We start from the raw sequence: 17,994 nt of genomic DNA on the forward strand, positions 1-17,994 counted from the left end.
AGTACTTACTACTTCCTCAGGACCTGTCTTAGCTCTCTTCTCAGAGTCCTAGCTGCATGGTTCGAGTCATGGGTCAATTTAGGCTCCGTCAGCTGGCTTGCATCACCCCACACAACCTTCTGGGCCTTTTCCCATCGCTATGCAAATCGGCATTTACTTGCCAGTTTCCACTTGAATCAAGTGCTCAAAACTCGAGTCCCTCAGGCATGAGTGCAGAAGAGCTGCCAAGAAGCCGGCACGTAACAAGCGTCCCTCTAGCTAGGTGTATCACTCAAGTTAGTAGGCTCAAACTAGAAAAAGAGCCGGCACAATACTGCGGCTACTGCCTTGATCCGGAGTACAGCCCGACGAGGCTTGAATCCTGGTGATATCCCAACAACACATGGGCCCTTGTGAACAGGCGTCATTGCCATTGCCAGTGCCTCCCTCGAAGCCACTAGCAAAAGACTAGCAAAGACTATCTTTTTGGCGAGATTGCAACCTGCAAGTGCAGACAATCGATGCAACCCGTGAGAAGTATACTAGCGGACAGTACAGAGTAGAACCCAGGGACATTGTGCTACGGTGCGTTGCAAATCACTTAGATACACACTATTATGTTCAGCTGACTTAGAAAAGAATATAACGCTCCTAATTTCTGGCATGGTTACATTGTCTAAGTGACCTGTTGGAGTCGGACGCCCGACCTATCCGACCCTTCGACCCCGGGCCATTGATCCCCTTTTTTTGCTATTATCAGGCAAAAGGATCAGACGCTTTTTTGGGAAAACCACTGATGTACAAGCAGGGTTCTTCGGCCTGGGGTGCATTGAGGTACAGATACGCCGCCGTGGCGAAAAGGGTGTATGTCTCTGGGTTGTGGGAGTTGCCTTCTCTTTTCGATGAATCCCTAGCGTTGCGTATGACCCTATCCAAGCTGTCTACAGTCCAACAGGCGGTTAGTCGACGGTGGATTGAAGAAAGAAAGAATAAAAGAAAGAGACCGCGGAGAAGGGTCAAATACGTACAAGCCTGATCCTTTGTGTTATCATCGTCGGTCAGATGGTAGAGCTCGTGGTACAACGTAGAGCTAACAGGCATCATTTTGTCCAGAGACTCGTTCTCGTCCTTCAACCCTGCTGTGGGGTAGTTGTCCTCCTCGACGGCCTTTGTCAGTGACGGGTAGGAATGGAATCCGGTCGGAGGAGAAAAGGACCTGGGGCAAAACAAGATGTGTCTGTTGGCTCTGCCAAAGGTAAAGTCTGCGCCGTCCGAGAATATGACTGGCCATGACGATGCTGGTCGCGCCGTTTTGGCGAACCGGTTTCCGGCACAGAGGCTTGTTTCACCGCTGAAGTCAAGGTCGTAGCCCTTAAACGAGCTGAACCAAAAGGCATTGGCATCTGGGTCCCGGGCTGTGTTCAGAAAAGCTGTTCCAAGTTTCAGGTATTCAGTCGGCTGCTGCGTCTCGGGATCTCTCTCGGTGACTACATCTTGGCCATTATGATCCTTGACGACCGATTCAGACCAGGGTTGATGTTCGCCTGCCTCGGGCCCACAGAACAGGCGAGGGTTTTCTCCTGCCACCTGGGGGTTGGGCAGGCCAGCTCCGGAGAGGAATTTGGTAACGCGTGAGATGTGGTCTATATCAAAATTAACCTTGGGGTATCCAAGAGCACACTGTACGTAGTGTGTAGAGAGAAATACCTCCAATGGTGTCCCACAGCTGCTTGTTGGCCGCGTCACTCACGTCCACACCTCCGGTCTGCATATTTAGCTGGACTCCGAACCAGGTGTACCACATCAGCATCCAAGACCTATCTCCTTGGATGTTTGCGTACGCCGTCTTGATCGCGTCGTGGAGGAGAAAGACCTCTGTCAGCCAGTTATCGAGGATTGCCTCTTTGCCAACGCAACCTCCCGGGCCGCTATCTAGCAAAAAGAGATCTGTCGTTTTCTTGGGGGTGGTAACCGTGCCCCCACCTGGGCCGGTGCGAACTCTGCGAACGAGAGCATTGAGGGAGTCGACTCCCTCAATATCGTAGGCGCTCTGATGACCCAGTGGGGAGGTATTGGTGAGGACGACAAGGCAGAGCGACGGCAGCAGACCTGCAAGAGACCACCGCATGTTGTGCTGAGGGAATGCTAGATACACGAGGTTATCACCAAAATAGAAGGGGAAGAGTCGAAACAGTGCGTTGTAGGACCGTGGATAAGTATCAGTCTGGGAGCGGGAGCAGTTTGGCAGCCGAGATCCTGTCCATAGCCAAGTGTCTAAGTCTAACCATGAATCGTCTCCCGGGAGAGCATCTGTCAATGTTCTTTTTGCCGAAGTTCACTCTCCTAGCCATGACTAATGTAACCCCTTGACCAGAACAGTCTCACTCCCTGCTCTATCCTTGTAAGCGGTAGATACAAACATCGATACTAAGATATACTTACAGTAGATACGGTACAGATGTACAGTACAGCTAGGGACGCCCTGCCGGGGACCACTTGTATCTATCTGCACGTCGCAGAGGGGCCGAGGGGGCATCCTGCATGATTAGCTAGCAGACTTTCCTTGACAAATATCACATTGGACTAAGCTCAGTCACCCTAGTGCTTAGGCTCAGGATCAGACTCTTGTAAAATGAGCCTGTCTTGGCAAATCAGCTCGGCAAATGACAAATGACGGACGGAGAGTGAAGGATGCGCAGAAGTCCTCGCAGAGGAGTGAGATTTTGGCAATGTTACATGGTGCGTGCGGCTACTGCACGGTGAGTGCCTGATAGTGGAGTTCGTCAACCACCTAGGAATTACCCGAGAAGGGGCTGCTTGCATGATGCGTGGGCCTGATGTTTTTCATATTAAACTACGGAGTACATTTTTGAAATATGGTCTCTACCCAGTCAGCTTACAATATCTTTACTTTCTTTAGAGGTGATGGTTTGTGGACTATACAAGCCGGGACTTGGAAATCATTCCAAGTGCCGCCACAGGCCAGCTTACAATCATCCTAGCTATAGTCTATGTCTGAGGGATTAAACTGAATCACACTTGGAGGTGTGATGACGGAGAAAGCCGGGGCTGATGCCAAATTTGTCAATAATGCGAGGAGGTTGCAGGCATACTTGAAAGCAGCGGCTCTTACTACCTTCTTGACCACCTCGCCTCCCATCCCACTCTCTTTCATGTTTCAATACTCGTCTGCTATTGTATCCCCCTGACTAGAATGATGAAGTCCATCCGGTTTCTTGCGTCCGCGCTGGCTCTTTGCTTGGTCGACGCCTATCTGGTGACTCCTCCAGGAACACCTGCACCAGGGGCAGCGTCGGCTTGTAGCGCCTGGGTGCAGGCTTCATACGGCCTGACATGCGACATAATCCACCGTTTTTACGGCATGACTGCGGCCGAATTCGAGGAATGGGTGAGCAAGTGTCCAGCTGCCCAGCTGTACCCTCTTAACTACATATGTACTGACTCGGCGAAGAACCCTAGCGTCAGTCAGCTTGGTGACGGCTGCACCCTGATCTCAGGCCTCTACTACTGTGTGCAGGTCAATTATATCACCCAGAGTCCAACATGGACCCCGCCCACGACTACGACACGTTCCACCAGTAGCTCAGCCGGGAACGGCGTCACCACGCCGACTCCCACGCAGACCGGCATGGTGAGCAGCTGCAACAGGTTCTATCTGGTTGTCAGTGGCGACTCCTGCTACGACATTGCAGCTGCTCAGGGAATATCTCTCGACAACTTTTACACCTGGAATCCCGCAGTTGGGAGCTCCTGCGGCGGCCTGTGGCCTGACTATTATGTCTGCGTTGGTGTGATATCAGATGGCACGACGACGACCACCACCACCACCACCACTCCTACTACTACTTCTACAACTACTACCACTGCAGGAAACGGGGTTACCACCCCTACACCAATCCAGACAGGCATGGTGACTAATTGCAACAAGTTCTACCAGGTTGTTAGTGGAGATGGCTGTTATGACATTGCCGCCGCAGCGGGGATCGCGCTGAATGACTTCTACACCTGGAACCCCGCAGTGGGCAACACTTGTGCTGGTCTTTGGCCTGATTACTACGTCTGTGTGGGCATCATCGGCAGTTCAGGCACCACTACTACGAAGACTACTACTACAACGACCTCTGGCAATGGGGTTGCCACTCCAACACCAACCCAGTCCGGCATGGTAAGCAACTGCAAGAAGTTCTATCTTGTTGTTAGTGGAGATGGCTGTTATGATATTGCTGCGGCAGCCGGGATCGCGCTGAGTGACTTTTACGCCTGGAATCCCGCCGTAGGGGACACTTGTGCTGGTCTCTGGCCTAATTACTATGTCTGCGTTGGTATTTAGTGGACATGGTTGAAGCATACCTGTACTTACCGTAGAAAATCGATACAGACCAATCTACAGTCCTGAGTTAAAAAACAACTCTTGCTTGGTAATGGTGCTCCAACAGAGGCGTTTCACGAAGCTGTAGTGCTATGCACGTATATCCACCGCCACCAATAGTTCTGGTCAAGAGATGCTGTTCGCCAACACTTCAGTAATCCAATCCGCTTTGCAGAAGATAACTGGAAAAAGTCCTATATCATCGAGAGATGAACGTCTCTCTTGACTCTCGAGTGCATGTGATGTCGGCGACCGGAGTAGCCCGAGTGTTCAGGCACCACCTCCTTATCAGGGTTATCAGCTATCAGCTGACCCCTCGTCACTGATCCGATAAGCGGAGTCACGCCGACCTTCTCCAACTGGCTGTCAACATACTCCTCGCGGCTCCTTTTACCCTCAATTGAATGCTTTCAAATACTATCCGTCGTTTAGCGGTCTATTAAAGCTCTGGCTCCCTGTTGTTGCAGGTCAAAATGACAAAGAAAAGCGTCTTTGATCTTCATGATTCGAATATGGCCTATCGCCTGTCTGGCCAGCTCCGCGGCCCAACAACGCCTGTGTGCGCTCCCAGTACAGCGCCTTCTCAGACGACCACCACCACCTCGTTTTCTCCTGCAGATTATGCCCAGCCTTTTTGTGACTTTATGACTGCACATCCTACAATCTTCCACGCCGTCGACGGTTTCACAAAGGAGCTCGAAAGCAAAGGTTACAAGCGCCTACCCGAGCGTGAGGCCTGGACGTCGAAGCTACAACGTGGTGGGAAGTACTATTGCACCCGGAACGGTAGTGCGTTTATTGCATTCTCTGTGGGGAAGAATTACCAGAGTGGAAATGGCTTGGCTATTGTGGCTGGCCACATCGATGCCTTGACCGCCAGATTGAAGCCTGTCTCTAAGCTTCCTACCAAGGCGGGATTCGTTCAGCTGGGTGTTGCGCCCTATGCGGGCGGCCTCAACGAGACGTGGTGGGATCGCGATCTGTCAATCGGTGGCCGTGTCTTGGTCCGGGATCCCACTTCCGGGAAGGTAGAATCGAAATTGGTCAAGCTGGACTGGCCAATTGCTCGGATTCCTACTCTGGCTCCTCATTTTGGCGCTCCTTCGCAAGGGCCCTTTAACAAGGAGACGCAGATGGTCCCTATAGTTGGGATCGACAACTCTGATCTCTTCCAGCAGCAAGTGTCACCTACGGCCCACTCGAGCAGTGGTATCAAGCCCGGGTCGTTTGCGGCAACTCAACCAGAGAGATTGGTCAAGATCATTTCCAAGGAGCTGGGGATCACAGATTATGATACAATCCTGAGCTGGGAGCTGGAGCTCTATGACAGTCAACCAGCTCGCCTTGGTGGCTTAGAGAAGGACCTTATCTTCGCCGGTCGCATCGATGACAAATTGTGCTGCTATGCTGCTCAGCAGGCGCTGCTAGCTTCTTCAGATGACACATCGACTGGGTCGATCAAAATGGTCGGCATGTTTGACGATGAGGAGATTGGCAGCCTGTTGCGCCAGGGTGCCAGATCCAACTTTATGAGCAGCGTCATTGAACGCATCACCGAAGCCTTTGCATCGTCTAACTACGGACCCAATCTTCTCTCCCAGACAGTGGCCAACAGCTTCTTCGTTTCCTCAGATGTCATTCACGCCGTGAACCCTAACTTTCTGAACGTGTACTTGGAGAACCATGCCCCGCGCCTCAATGTCGGCGTGGCCGTCTCCGCCGATCCGAATGGCCACATGACGACTGATAGTGTGAGTTACAGCTTCATCAAGCGGGTTGCCGACCGATGCGGCTCGACTTTGCAGGTGTTCCAGATCCGCAACGATTCTCGCAGCGGAGGAACCATCGGACCCATGACCAGCGCTCGCATCGGCATGAGGGCTATTGATGTGGGCATCCCGCAGCTGAGTATGCATAGCATTCGGGCCACAACGGGTAGCTTGGATCCTGGCCTGGGCGTTAAACTGTTCAAGGGCTTCTTTGACCATTTTGAGGAAGTTGACAAGGAGTTTGCCGACTTTTAGATTTTGTTTTCCCGCGATATTCGTACCATAGGGATATAGACACGTCTGTTTCGGTTGAGACCGTCTCATTCTAGACCACTTTACAGGTCGCTTTTTTGGCTATATTTTTCTGTGGTTTGTGTTGGGCTTGTCGACCAATACCTGATATCCATCGCCTGGCTCCTTGTTGTCTCTAAGCTCATGCTGTTTTCTGTTGCCCTTTATACGTCGTCATCACCTGCTCTAGCTCGTCGCTATTAAGCGACACTTTTATTTGCCGATGTGCTTGGCGCAAACCAAGACATATTTCTAACTGCGGTCTGCAGCTCATTTCGTTATTCGCAGTACCATCAATAGAGTAAGGCTTTAGAACTTGATGAAGCGCACGTATCGTTCGCTGTGAACCTTATCACTTCGCGCCAGTGTGTGTCAATATAAGTGTGTCATTAATATCAGCATCCTCCAGCGCCACAATCGCGTATAATGGACGCATTAGTAGCAGTCCAATGACCCTAGTATAAGTACATCGAATTCTTCCAAATCTGCTCTGATCAGGGATTCAATCTATTCTAGTGCCCGATGGTAGCGTCCTGATTTCGAGGTCAATGAACCGCTTTCGCTCATCAGAGAAAAGGCAGTCGAATAATAGTGGGCGCGTGCCTAATTAGTCCAATACTGATCCATTGGGAGTCACTGCATGGAGAGCCTCGACTTTGCCAGTTGACGAACTGATAAGACCGCGCTAAGATAAGTATAACGCACAGACCAACCAAAAATTCCAGCGACACCACCAGAAAGGTTCGCAACCTTTACCAATCGTCAATCTGATCCTGTCTGTGCTCCTGCCACTATTTCGTTTCTGTTCTGCTTCTGCCATCTGTACTTAAGACCATGGCAGACTCATCCACCCCGACTAAGCCGGTCCACACGATCATTCTTGATGCCGGTCCAATTTTGAAGAATACCCCGCCTCTTTCCACCTTGCTCACACAATGCGAGGAACTCCTCATTACTCCGTCCGTCGTTCGTGAAATCCGCGATCCTGATGCTCGCTTGCGAGTCGAGACACTTTACTTGCCGTTTCTCAAGCAGCGAACACCCTCGCCGAAGAGTGTCAGCGTGATCAGTGAATTCGCTCGAAAAACCGGTGATAGAGCCGTGCTCAGTAAAACCGATCTCGAGGTTCTGGCGCTCGCATATGAGGTCGAATGCGAGAGAAATGGCGGCGATTGGAGACTGAGAAGTACCCCTGGCCAAAAGCAGCTGAACGGCAAGCCGCCGGTGAAGGAGGAGGAAAAGAAAGTGGAAGAGCCCGAGCAGGCGAACATCACAGAAACAACAGCAGACACAACAGAGACAGCAGTCGCGGCAGATGCGACAGCGACTTCGAAGGTGCCACAGGTTGACGAAGTTGCAGAGGATTTGAGCAAGACCACACTTGAAAACGACAACACGGCTGCTGAAGAACCAGCCCAATCTACAGAAGACGTAGAAATTCCTGAGACCGCGCAAGCCGACGACGCTGAAACCGGAGGCGAGGACGATGATGGTTCTGATTCTGATGGTGGCTGGATTACGCCCTCCAATTTGAAGAAGCGACAGGCCCTCGATGAGTCGATCTCTGCGTCTGCAGCACCCGAGCCAAAGGTTATGCAGGTCGCTACCATGACCACCGACTTTGCGGTAAGTTCGGACAAGGTTTTATAAGGTGGTTTTACACCTTGCATTGAGATCAATACTGATCGTCATCATACAGTGCCAAAATGTTCTACTTCAGATGAACCTCAACCTGCTCTCTACAACTACCCTTCAAAGAATCCGCCATCTCAAGTCCTTCATCAAACGCTGTCACGGTTGTTTTTTCACCACAAAAGACATGACCAAGCAGTTTTGCCCACGCTGCGGTAAAGATACCCTCACTCGTGTATCTTGCACCACAGATGCAAACGGACAATTCAAGATGCATCTGAAGAAGAATATGCAATGGAACAATAGAGGCAACCGATACAGCATTCCCAAGCCCACCCACGGCAGCGCGAGTGGAAAGTGGAAGGGCGGCGGCGGAAAGGATGGATGGGGAAGAGAGCTCATTCTTGCTGAAGATCAGAAGGAGTACATCAGAGCATCAGTGGAGGAGAGTCGAAGGCTCCGTAAGGAACGAGACTTGATGGATGAGGATTACTTACCGGGAATCCTGACTGGCGAACGGACCAAGCATGGTGGGAGACCTAAAGTCGGCGCCGGAAGAAACGTCAACGCAAGGCGGCGATAATCGTTTCACAGCTTCCTTGTCACCCCATATATAGTGCCTTTGCATCCATGGTGAGATTCGGGATTTGGACAAGATTTAACGGGTTTCTTCGGTCAATACGCGTGTTCTGCTCTTTGGCTGATCATCAGCGGCATCGTTGGTTGGCATGCAAAAAGTGATTATGATTTTGGTTGAACATTTCCTTTCCACATGTTTATACAACTTCTGAGACATCTACGACGGAATGAACATATAGACTAGCTTCATCCAGCAAAAGTGCATGCTCTTTGGCGGCACATATTGTCTGACAATGCCATCTCTTCGTACGAGCAGTGTCTATTTAAAAGAGCAAGAAGTAAAGACATTTTCAATCAACAAAGGATTGCACAATAACACCATTCGCCCATAAATGACTCGAAAAACACCCTTTGTATACCAGCTCAGATTTCTTCTATTCGTCCCTTATCACAGCGCCGCGTTCGTCTTCGCTGTTCAATTTGTTAGTTTCCTGAAGATGACGACGGTTTAAAGAAAGACTCGTACCAGGCTGCTGGGTCAGCAGAAGGCCATATCTCCGCTTGAGGGTGACACGATGTCTGTTCATCGGAGGTGTAAGGTTAGCTCAATCCTTTTCCTTTCACACCGGGTGTATCGATCGGCGACTCTAAGACTTACCTGGAGTACTTGTCATCTGGCGAAAACCGGGCAGGATGGGCAGACTTGGTGACTTCGCCGTTCTGTGATTCGAATTCGTGGTTAGCGTCAGTCGGACACGCCTAATAGCAAAGAAGCACTCACCAGGACCTTCTTGAGGGTGTACACCCTCTTGCCATCCTTGTCGAGAACATACTAGCAAGCGATCTGCGTCAGAATAGTCTCTCCTCTGCGCGACGAGACTGATGTCCGTTGTAACGTACCATAAGATGCATCCTGTTCCAGTCAGTCACTTCAATACCATGAAAAAGAGTATTGTCGCAGGGAAGAAGAGAGTCAAACTCACTTGAATGAAGGATTATTGAATATGGTTAGAAAGCGGATCTAAGGATAATTAAATTATGATCGATAGCTGTCTCGACTGTATTGCCCTCGTGATAATTCGAATCGATAAAGTGGAGGAATTTTTCTGTCAGAGAGTATGGGAGCTCAGGCCAATGAGAGCTTGCTTAGTCATTCCGGTATGCATTAAATTGCGTCGACAACCGAGCCGAACTTTTCATTTTTCTCTTCCCAACATCAAGATCTAACACACATCCAACTATGGCAACGATAATATGATGATGATTATTGCTCATACTCGGGTTCCAACATGATGTTGATGGAGCCCTTGGGTTAGCTGCAAGTCTTTCGGCGAAAGCCTCATGATATCTACGTTGCCTCCCACAACGCTAGGTGCCCAGAAAACCGTCTTTTCTGGTAAGCAATAACTACTCGGTCAACATTAAAAGGTATATATCTGTTCTCTCCAGTGATGACACCATTTCAAGCTTAGGCAATAGCACTTTGATTTCTAGCTGTTGTCAGTGAATGCTTGCTTTTGACTACAACGGTATCTGAGGAGAAGAACTTGTCTTACCTGCATTGTGTTGGCGAAGAGGACCTGCGATGGAAAGCTTCGAGCTGACTCTTCGCTTTGTAGATAGCAACCTTAGTTGGATATAGTGTAATTGAATCAAATTTCAGTTAACCATGGCCTCCTCGTCCAGATCACTCCCGAGTTCACCTGCTGGGCTCGTTGAATCTCCCTCCAAATCCATGTCGCCCAATAATGCTCGTCCAGCTCATCGCGCCAGGCCGCCGAAGCCTAACTACAAGCACATCCACCGTTTTCCTCTTCCCCTCGACGTACATCCTCTACCGCCTCTCATTCCTCATAATCCTCTGTCGCTCATTAGTGTGGTGCTGTCGTACCTGACTTATTTTATCTCACCACCTCACCAAGAAACCTATGCCGCCTACTTCGATTCTGCGACGTCCTCCGTCCATGTCACGGATCACAAGGCTATTCAAGCCTTGTGGGAGATGGGGTTCTTTGGAAAGGGTACTTTAAGCCGAAGTCAGCCTAGTTGGCTGGAACGGGAGAAGAAACGGAGGGGATTACTTGGTGGCCAGACCAACGAGGAACTCACACGGCAGCGTAGAACAGAACGGCGTGAATTGAAGCTCGAGAGAGCGAGGATGGAGAAAGTAGCGATTGAGAAGAGATTGAAGGCCGAAGCTGCGGCGCGTGAGAGTGGTGCTACTACCGTCGACCAGACGACGGCGACGCTACTTACAGACGTTGCTTCTGGTGGTACAGCCGTTACACTCGAAAAGTTTTCTCTCCGGAAAGCAAGAGAAGCTAGAATGCTCGAATCGCGGCGTTCCAAGGAGCAGGAGAACAAAGAACCGGCTTCCCCTTCTTCTGGACAAGAGTCTCCCAGCAAGGCAGTTCGCTTTTCACCTGTTGTTCAAGAGAAAGAATTTGCGTCGGATTCGGCAACTCTACGCCTTCCCGGACTAGCTACAGAGGCTCAGGAGACCTCGCAGGAAGAGCTTCCCCTGAAAAACGAGGAGCACTTACAGTTATCGAACGAAGAGGCCTTTTTCCTTGCTTATGGACTTGGGGTTCTTCATGTCTACGATCATCAACAGAAGACCATCATCCCTCATACGTCGTTACTCTCATTATTCTGTCACAACTCGTACTACCCTCCACGTGATCCATCCACAGATTTGAAACCAGACGATCCTTTCATGATATCGTACATTGTCTACCACCACTTTCGATCCCTGGGCTGGGTCGTGCGCTCTGGGGTTAAATTCGGAGTGGATTATCTTCTGTACAACCGCGGGCCCGTGTTCTCCCACGCTGAGTTTGCGGTTGTAGTCATTCCTGCCTACGAGCACTCCTACTGGTCTGAAACATCAGATAGGAGATCTTATTGTGCCACAAAACAGGCACGAAGTTGGTGGTGGCTGCATTGCGTGAATAGAGTCCAGGCGCAAGTCAAGAAGAGCTTGGTGGTATGTTACGTGGAAGTTCCACCGCCGCGATCTCACGATTCGAAAACTCACTCGGAGGACATCGGGGCTCTCCTTTCTCGATACAGGGTGCGGGAAATGTTAATCAGACGGTGGGTCCCCAACCGCACGCGGGACTAACTTTGCCTTTGATACTGCCTCTATATCATTACCTACATTATGAATAGCCTGTTCGATACTCTTCGGCTTGCGAAATGACCTACTGTAGCACTACTGTCAGACGGGATAGCCTGGATCGGTAATTTGGTTTCAATGAGACACTATGTATCTTTGCATGGGCATCTATTTCTGGTGAATCACACAAAGTCCTTGTGTAGCCTGTGTTTCTGATGTACGGAGTAGTAATAACTCCTCAGTTGAGTATCCCAAGTAGAAACGTTCTATTCCTAAACTGGTAATATTACTTTGGCAGTCACGTGGTTTTCGCGTTTCGCGTTTCTTTGGGTCGGTCCATGGAGTAAGAATGGTAATGCCGATTGCACATTTATATGGGATTTTATAACTTGGTAGGGACAGTAATGATTCGCGTTTAGCATTTCACGGTCTTATGGAGGAGATAAATTATGGAGACACAAGACGACAGCATCGACATTGCACAGCTGCAACGCGTCGCGCTGGGGCTAGTAAGTTGACACAGCGACTCAGTGGCGTTCCTGACCTTGTCCGAACTAACACCAATCATCATTTGATAGGACCTTGCACCATCCCAATCCCTGCTGGACGAATTGGAGACGGTCGATTCTCTTCCTCCTAGGGTATCTGATGATAAGAGTCGCGAAAATAACCAAATCTCGGACTTTGATGCATCGTCCACTAAACCGGAAGTCGTTCGACAATCGCCGGCCAGGTCGATTTCTCGAACAGAGCATGCTGCTGTACCCTTGAATGACCGGAAACAGTTCTTCGGGTCTAAAGACGTCCCCGAAAGTCCTCTACCCGTTGGACAAACCGCGAGGATGAGTTCCGCAGACGGTGTCCCGTCAGACACTCAGGTCGTTTCGCAGTCGGTGTTCGATGATATGATCAGACAAAACAAGAATGCTGCTAGAAACGCGTCCGACAGCAATCTTGTGGAGCGGGCTACAATGATGACTTTGCACGAGGGTGACAGTGGCCATGTAGATTTGTTGTCTGGGTTCGAGAACACATGTCCCGATATAATCGATGCCGAGGACAATGGAGAGCAAAACAGCTCCAGGTTAGGAGAGTCGTCGCCCTTGCACTACCAACCGAATCTCTTCCCTGAATCGCAGCGGTTCTTGACAAGCACACCAGCGACGGCCTTCAAATTAGGCCAACCCGAGCGTTCCAACTCCGAGACCCCATGTGTTCCAAAAAATCCTCTTCCATCGGACATCCAATCAAGTGGTGGGGTCATGGCACTGAGCCAGGTGTTCAAGGCGACACAGGCTCCGTCGTCTCCATTGGTTTATGGTCAGCAGCCAGACCTCATGTCCGACCGACCTTCTCCAAACCTCCCCATTCAAAATCATCCGCTAGCCGCCGTGCTATCTTCTCCTCTGAACGCGCTCGCCGCAACCTTCCCGCAAGACCGCTCGGAGACACCAATGGCCTACATCAGCATGAAAGAGTCTCAGGCGAGACGTGACAGGCTCTTGCAAGAAAGAATGACACGTTCCGCGGAGCACATATATGCAGAGGACCAGAGCGACAGCGAGTTTGAAAAGGAACCTAGTTTTGTGGAGCGTATCATCCGACAGAGAACGATCGATCAAGAAGCTTCGGCGCAGTTTGCGGGAGTTGCAGCCCCGGCAAGGCAGTCAAGCCGACGTCGAACCGGCGAAGAAACCACATCTTCCCTCAGCGAGTTGAAGCAACGAGATCAGGCAGACGTGCTGAAAAGCCCGACGTCCCGTGTGGATCCTAACAAAATTGATGCGGTACTTCAATCGGGTGCAATTAGTGAAGCCGAAACTGAACATAGTGGGGACTTGACACGATCTCAACCTACTCAACAGGTTCCCAGTCTGTCGACAGATGAAGACAAGGAGAACTGCAACAATGATTCAGAACATTGCCTTCCTATTACAGCTTCTGCGCATGACCGCCTTTCTCAGGCACTCTCTCTACATGACGATTCATTGGCCCAGGAAGATATTCAACTGTCCCGCAGCCCTGACCGGGAAGCAAACGAGCCTAAAGCAACATTGGAAACCATGGTTGTGAAAGATTCTCAACAATCTCCTCGGCAAGAAGATCGTGGACACCACGATAAAATTGTCACGAACAGTCTGCGGCATCACAGCGGACGGCCTCGTCCCCGGGTCCGATACCATGGTGATCCTTCTGACCGCGATAGAGTTATTTCATCGCCCACAAGGCCTTTAGCACTGCGCTCGTCACCACCTCCCCCAGAGTGTGTACAAGACCCAGTGCTACACCCGGCCCATCTTAACCGCGCAATAACGCGTAGTCAGTCAAGCTCACCGAACTGTCACGACTCCTCCAGTCAGCTCCCAAGGGACGCATCCTCCGCCCAGGAACTCGCGACAACGGAATCTAGCAATGTTGCTAGCCGAAAGCCCAATGGAACCGAATCCAAGGGTGCAAGAGTTGATCCTCATGAAAAACCCTCCTCCATGCCCTCTCGCGTGACCGAAACACCTGTGCCCCAACGTCCGAGGGGCTTCGGTGATGTAATCCCAACGATGAGTGTTCCCGAGACTAGTCCAAACACAATACACAATCAGAGCTGGGCAGACGATGTGGATAATGACCCCATGGATCAGGAGGATGATGACCTGCCGCCGACTTATCCTACTGAGCAAGCGCGCATCAGTCACTCTCAACCCCTTATCCCTGAGAGTTCGACCCCAACTAGACCTTTCCGCACCGCCAAAATACTCTCAAGCCCAAGTGGGAGACAGCGCAGGGCGCTAACAGAGATAGCTGCTGATGCTTCTCCTCAAGCTGGAACTACTCTCATCGATGTTGATATTGGTATTCTCACAGCCGATGATAAGGAATTCAGTTCTGTGGTCTCTGCGTCCCCTATTCCACCGAGGAAAAAGCGGCGTGGCAATGGGCAGAACGTATATGCATCTGATCCAATATTAACATTCACGCCTCGTATCACTTCACAGTACGCTCAATCTCAAAATGGCGAGAAGCCCAGGGGCCAGATTTTGCAAACCGAGGAGTTCGTGGATAAGTCTGAATCAAGCTTCCTAAAAAGGTCAAGATCCTCCAAGCGAATAGGAACAGTATGGGAGGTGGAGGATACTCCTCAACATCACGTCTCCCGGAGAGAAAGGTTGAAGAAGCTTTCCCTCCCTCGTGCTGAGGCAGAGTCAGGGCCTCAACCACTGGAACGAGCAAAGAATATGAATTTGCATGCGGCGGAAAGAGAGGATCCTTGTGAGGGAAGTCTTAAGTTCCCGCAAGCTACAGGAGAGAAAATGAAGGATAAGTCCCCTGAGTTGTTGCGCAATGACGAGTCCGATCCAGCCGGTCCGGGTCATAGGGACAGCTCTCCGATTGCGCTGAACCAAGTCATTGCTCCCTGGAGTGGCCAGAAACGGGCATATTATCCTGCAACATGTGTTGGCAAGCCACCCGGCATCTCGCAGACGCGAGTCCTGGTCAAGTTTGAAGATAGTGCTCCCCTCGAAGTGCCGATGGGCGCTGTCAAAAGACTGGAATTGAAAATAGGTGATGCTGTCAAGGTTGACATGCCCCACGTCCCAAAGGTGACACATATCATTCGCGGCTTTGAGGATAAGATTAGTGCCGAGGACCTCACAAAGGCTGCTTCTGATGGAGTCCTTCCAATCACCGATGTATATGGGTATACTACTCTGATACTCGGGCCGAAACAACGCAAGAGCCTTCCGAGTGGTGGGCTGACGGGGCCTGACAACCTCATCAAGGTTCCCGTATCGCGGATCTATTTGGACACGATCTTGTGGAATCAGCTCAAAGATCGAGCTTTCACCTACAGTTCGGGAGCTACGCATTCCGAGAGTAGGCTCCAAACGCCTTCTGACAGGTATTCCACGCCAGCATCTCCGGGTTCACGGCTACCGCGAAGCATTCGCTTGATGAACGGTATTTTCGCGGGCATGGTGTTCGCAGTCTCCTACGGCGATAATGACGAAGCCAAATCTCGCATCACAAAGATGATCCTGGACAACGATGGGAGCATCCTGAAGGACGGCTTCAATGAGCTCTTTGAGTTGCCTTCGCACCCACCGCTTACGACTCCGACAAAATCAGCAGCGCCAGGTACGAACTGTGACAATGGGCAGTTCCGTCTGGCACCTACTGCTGAAGAAGTAGGATTCGCTTGTCTCATCGCTGACAAGCACTCTCGCCGCCCGAAATACATGCAGGCGCTGGCGTTGAATATACCATGTTTATCAGACCGCTGGATTGAGGACTGCATTGCCCAAAACCGAATCCTGGATTGGGAGATATATTTGCTCCCCTCGGGCGAATCTATTTACCTAAATGGAGCAACGAAATCGAGGTTCTTGGCTCCGTATCCGGCTACAACAGCGCGACTACCGGATACTATTGCTTCTCGCCCCAACTTACTTAAGGACCAGTCGGTGTTGCTTGTCATGGGTCGCGGTGGGCGATCAGATGAAGAAAGAAGAAAGGCATACATTTTCCTCACGTACGCCTTGGGTGCTTCTAGGGTTGAGCGTGTGTCTGACCTCAAGTCGGCGAGAGCAAGCCTGGACCAGCAGGCCGCTGCTGGAACTGGATGCGCCTGGGATTGGATCTATGTCGACGGCGATGAGATGGCATCAGCAAAGGCCACGATCCTTGGTTCCTCAATGCCCAGTACACTTAAATCTCAGTCATTCAAGGGTACGAAGAAGCGCAAGAGGACCGAATTGATTGAGTTCATCGATGGCAGCGATTTAGGCTTGAGTACCAGCGTCAAAATAGTGGGCAATGAGTTTGTTTGTCAGAGTCTCATACTTGGAAGGCTGTTTGGGCAGTGATGTCCCCTTTCCTTCCTTAAAAGGCCTTTCCCTGCCGTCCTATCTTGTTATGTTATTTCTGGGTTTTGTGCATCATCTGCATGGGAAGCCGGAGCTGTTTGTTTGGTTAATGGATATGATATTCCCTAGTAGGAGCGAGCGGCCAATGCTCTAGACATGTACAGATACCCCTGGATCTTTCTGCTATGATTTTCCAAATGCATGTTCCTTTTCTCGCTCTTTGGAACAAACCAAATTAGAGATAAAGAAAATAAAAAGATACAATTCAGGTTTACGATTCTGATCCTGTCTGCTGCTTCGAAGACTCGGACACGTCATGCAATCTGAGGGAATTTGGTCCATGTGACGATCTACAATACAAGACAAGAAACACCTTAAAACCCTGAACGTGTCATACAAAGAGCTCTGATAATATGTTGCTGAAGATAAGACAACTTATCGATCAACTAACGGCCACCCTTGCCCTTCTTCGCGGCCTTCTTCTTGCTCTTAAGGCTCTTCATCTGGGCAGCACGTTCGGCTCTAGCCTGCCTCTTTCTCCAGGCCAGCCAACGATTCTTGCGCTTATAGGGCTTGGCGGTGATGCCGGCCTTCTCAGCAGCGCGACCAATCTGCCAGTTCGCCTCCCGGTACATGTATCCAGGACGCAGCGGGGGGCCAGTGGTGGCATTGGCGGCCACCACGCTGGAGATCATCGTGCCCTCTTCAACAGTTGCAAGCAAATCTGACTGAGCAACGACTTCGGGGCCATCAGGGATGCGAGGGACAGCGATTCTGTTCAACCTCCGTTTCGTCGGGGCGTTCCGGGGTGTGGGCAGCTTTCCATCCTTCTCAAAGCAGACACCAATGTACTTCCGGTCCGGATGCCGCTCGGGATCGAGGTAATATCTCACATAGCCAGCCTCCGTGGCATAGATGGTGTGATCTCTGCCCATCGCACAGTTCTCGCCGGGGAACCACTTCGTTCCTCGCTGTCGGAAGATAATGCAACCAGGGACAACATATTCACCACCGGTTCTCTTCGCGCCGAGTCGCTTCCCAGCAGGATCACGGGAGTGTCGGTTTGCAGTACCCTGAGTGGCGTGAGAGGCGTGACGGACGTGAGAGAGAGGGAGGAGGAATTTCGAGATCGGAGATGGTGCGGAGATGGGGGTTCGTTGGAAGAGTAGCGAAGATCGAGGCGGGTGGTGTATCGCCTGCGACGAGCGGAGGGAAGAAACAAATGTGCGTTCCAGCGCCCGGAAGGGTGCTAACAGCCTGGGTTGTAACATTGTCGGCTGCACGGAAAGTGGTGTCACTCCAATGCCCAACCGGCGAGGACTGCGGAAGCTCATCACAGGTGGAAATCCGCGACTTTTTCCTACAATCTTGGCGGAG

The 17,994-nt window shown here is 50.9% G+C and overlaps 7 protein-coding genes across 7 annotated transcripts; 5 read left to right on the forward strand and 2 right to left on the reverse strand.

The window, feature by feature from the left end:
* Positions 1 to 80: 80 nt before the first annotated feature.
* AFUA_5G03970 (uncharacterized protein) lies at positions 81 to 2,651 on the reverse strand. Its single transcript, XM_742854.3, has 5 exons — positions 2,422 to 2,651; positions 2,265 to 2,372; positions 1,687 to 2,203; positions 1,008 to 1,622; positions 81 to 920 (listed from the first exon to the last, which is right to left on the reverse strand). Exons 2-5 carry the CDS (start codon positions 2,328 to 2,330, stop codon positions 736 to 738), a joined length of 1,383 nt encoding a protein of 460 aa, XP_747947.2. The 5' UTR covers positions 2,331 to 2,372; positions 2,422 to 2,651; the 3' UTR covers positions 81 to 735.
* A 101-nt stretch (positions 2,652 to 2,752) lies between these two features.
* Positions 2,753 to 4,611, forward strand: AFUA_5G03980 (LysM peptidoglycan-binding domain-containing protein). The gene is made up of 2 exons (XM_077804748.1): positions 2,753 to 3,388; positions 3,452 to 4,611. Exons 1-2 carry the CDS (start codon positions 3,194 to 3,196, stop codon positions 4,328 to 4,330), a joined length of 1,074 nt encoding a protein of 357 aa, XP_077660886.1. The 5' UTR covers positions 2,753 to 3,193; the 3' UTR covers positions 4,331 to 4,611.
* A 101-nt stretch (positions 4,612 to 4,712) lies between these two features.
* On the forward strand, positions 4,713 to 6,843 carry lap4 (M18 family aminopeptidase). The gene has a single exon (XM_742852.2). The coding sequence runs from the start codon at positions 4,843 to 4,845 to the stop codon at positions 6,391 to 6,393; it is 1,551 nt and encodes a 516-aa protein (XP_747945.1). The 5' UTR covers positions 4,713 to 4,842; the 3' UTR covers positions 6,394 to 6,843.
* Positions 6,844 to 7,159: 316 nt separating this feature from the next.
* On the forward strand, positions 7,160 to 9,177 carry AFUA_5G04000 (rRNA-binding endoribonuclease). The gene is made up of 2 exons (XM_742851.2): positions 7,160 to 8,055; positions 8,129 to 9,177. Exons 1-2 carry the CDS (start codon positions 7,264 to 7,266, stop codon positions 8,642 to 8,644), a joined length of 1,308 nt encoding a protein of 435 aa, XP_747944.1. The 5' UTR covers positions 7,160 to 7,263; the 3' UTR covers positions 8,645 to 9,177.
* Positions 9,178 to 9,860: 683 nt separating this feature from the next.
* On the forward strand, positions 9,861 to 11,955 carry sen2 (tRNA splicing endonuclease subunit SEN2). Its single transcript, XM_742850.2, has one exon. It carries the CDS (start codon positions 10,310 to 10,312, stop codon positions 11,762 to 11,764), a length of 1,455 nt encoding a protein of 484 aa, XP_747943.1. The 5' UTR covers positions 9,861 to 10,309; the 3' UTR covers positions 11,765 to 11,955.
* Positions 11,956 to 12,600: 645 nt separating this feature from the next.
* Positions 12,601 to 16,617, forward strand: AFUA_5G04020 (chromatin-binding protein RAD9; the record flags this gene model as incomplete). Its single annotated transcript, XM_742849.1, has 1 exon — positions 12,601 to 16,617. One exon carries the CDS (start codon positions 12,601 to 12,603, stop codon positions 16,615 to 16,617), a length of 4,017 nt encoding a protein of 1,338 aa, XP_747942.1.
* A 446-nt stretch (positions 16,618 to 17,063) lies between these two features.
* On the reverse strand, positions 17,064 to 17,951 carry AFUA_5G04030 (mitochondrial 54S ribosomal protein bL27m; the record flags this gene model as incomplete). The annotated part of the gene is made up of 1 exon (XM_742848.1): positions 17,064 to 17,951. One exon carries the CDS (start codon positions 17,949 to 17,951, stop codon positions 17,064 to 17,066), a length of 888 nt encoding a protein of 295 aa, XP_747941.1.
* Between the last annotated feature and the right edge of the window lie 43 nt (positions 17,952 to 17,994).

The sequence above is a fragment of the Aspergillus fumigatus genome, chromosome 5 (genome assembly GCF_000002655.1).
Source record: "Aspergillus fumigatus Af293 chromosome 5, whole genome shotgun sequence".
Lineage (NCBI taxonomy): Eukaryota > Fungi > Ascomycota > Eurotiomycetes > Eurotiales > Aspergillaceae > Aspergillus > Aspergillus fumigatus.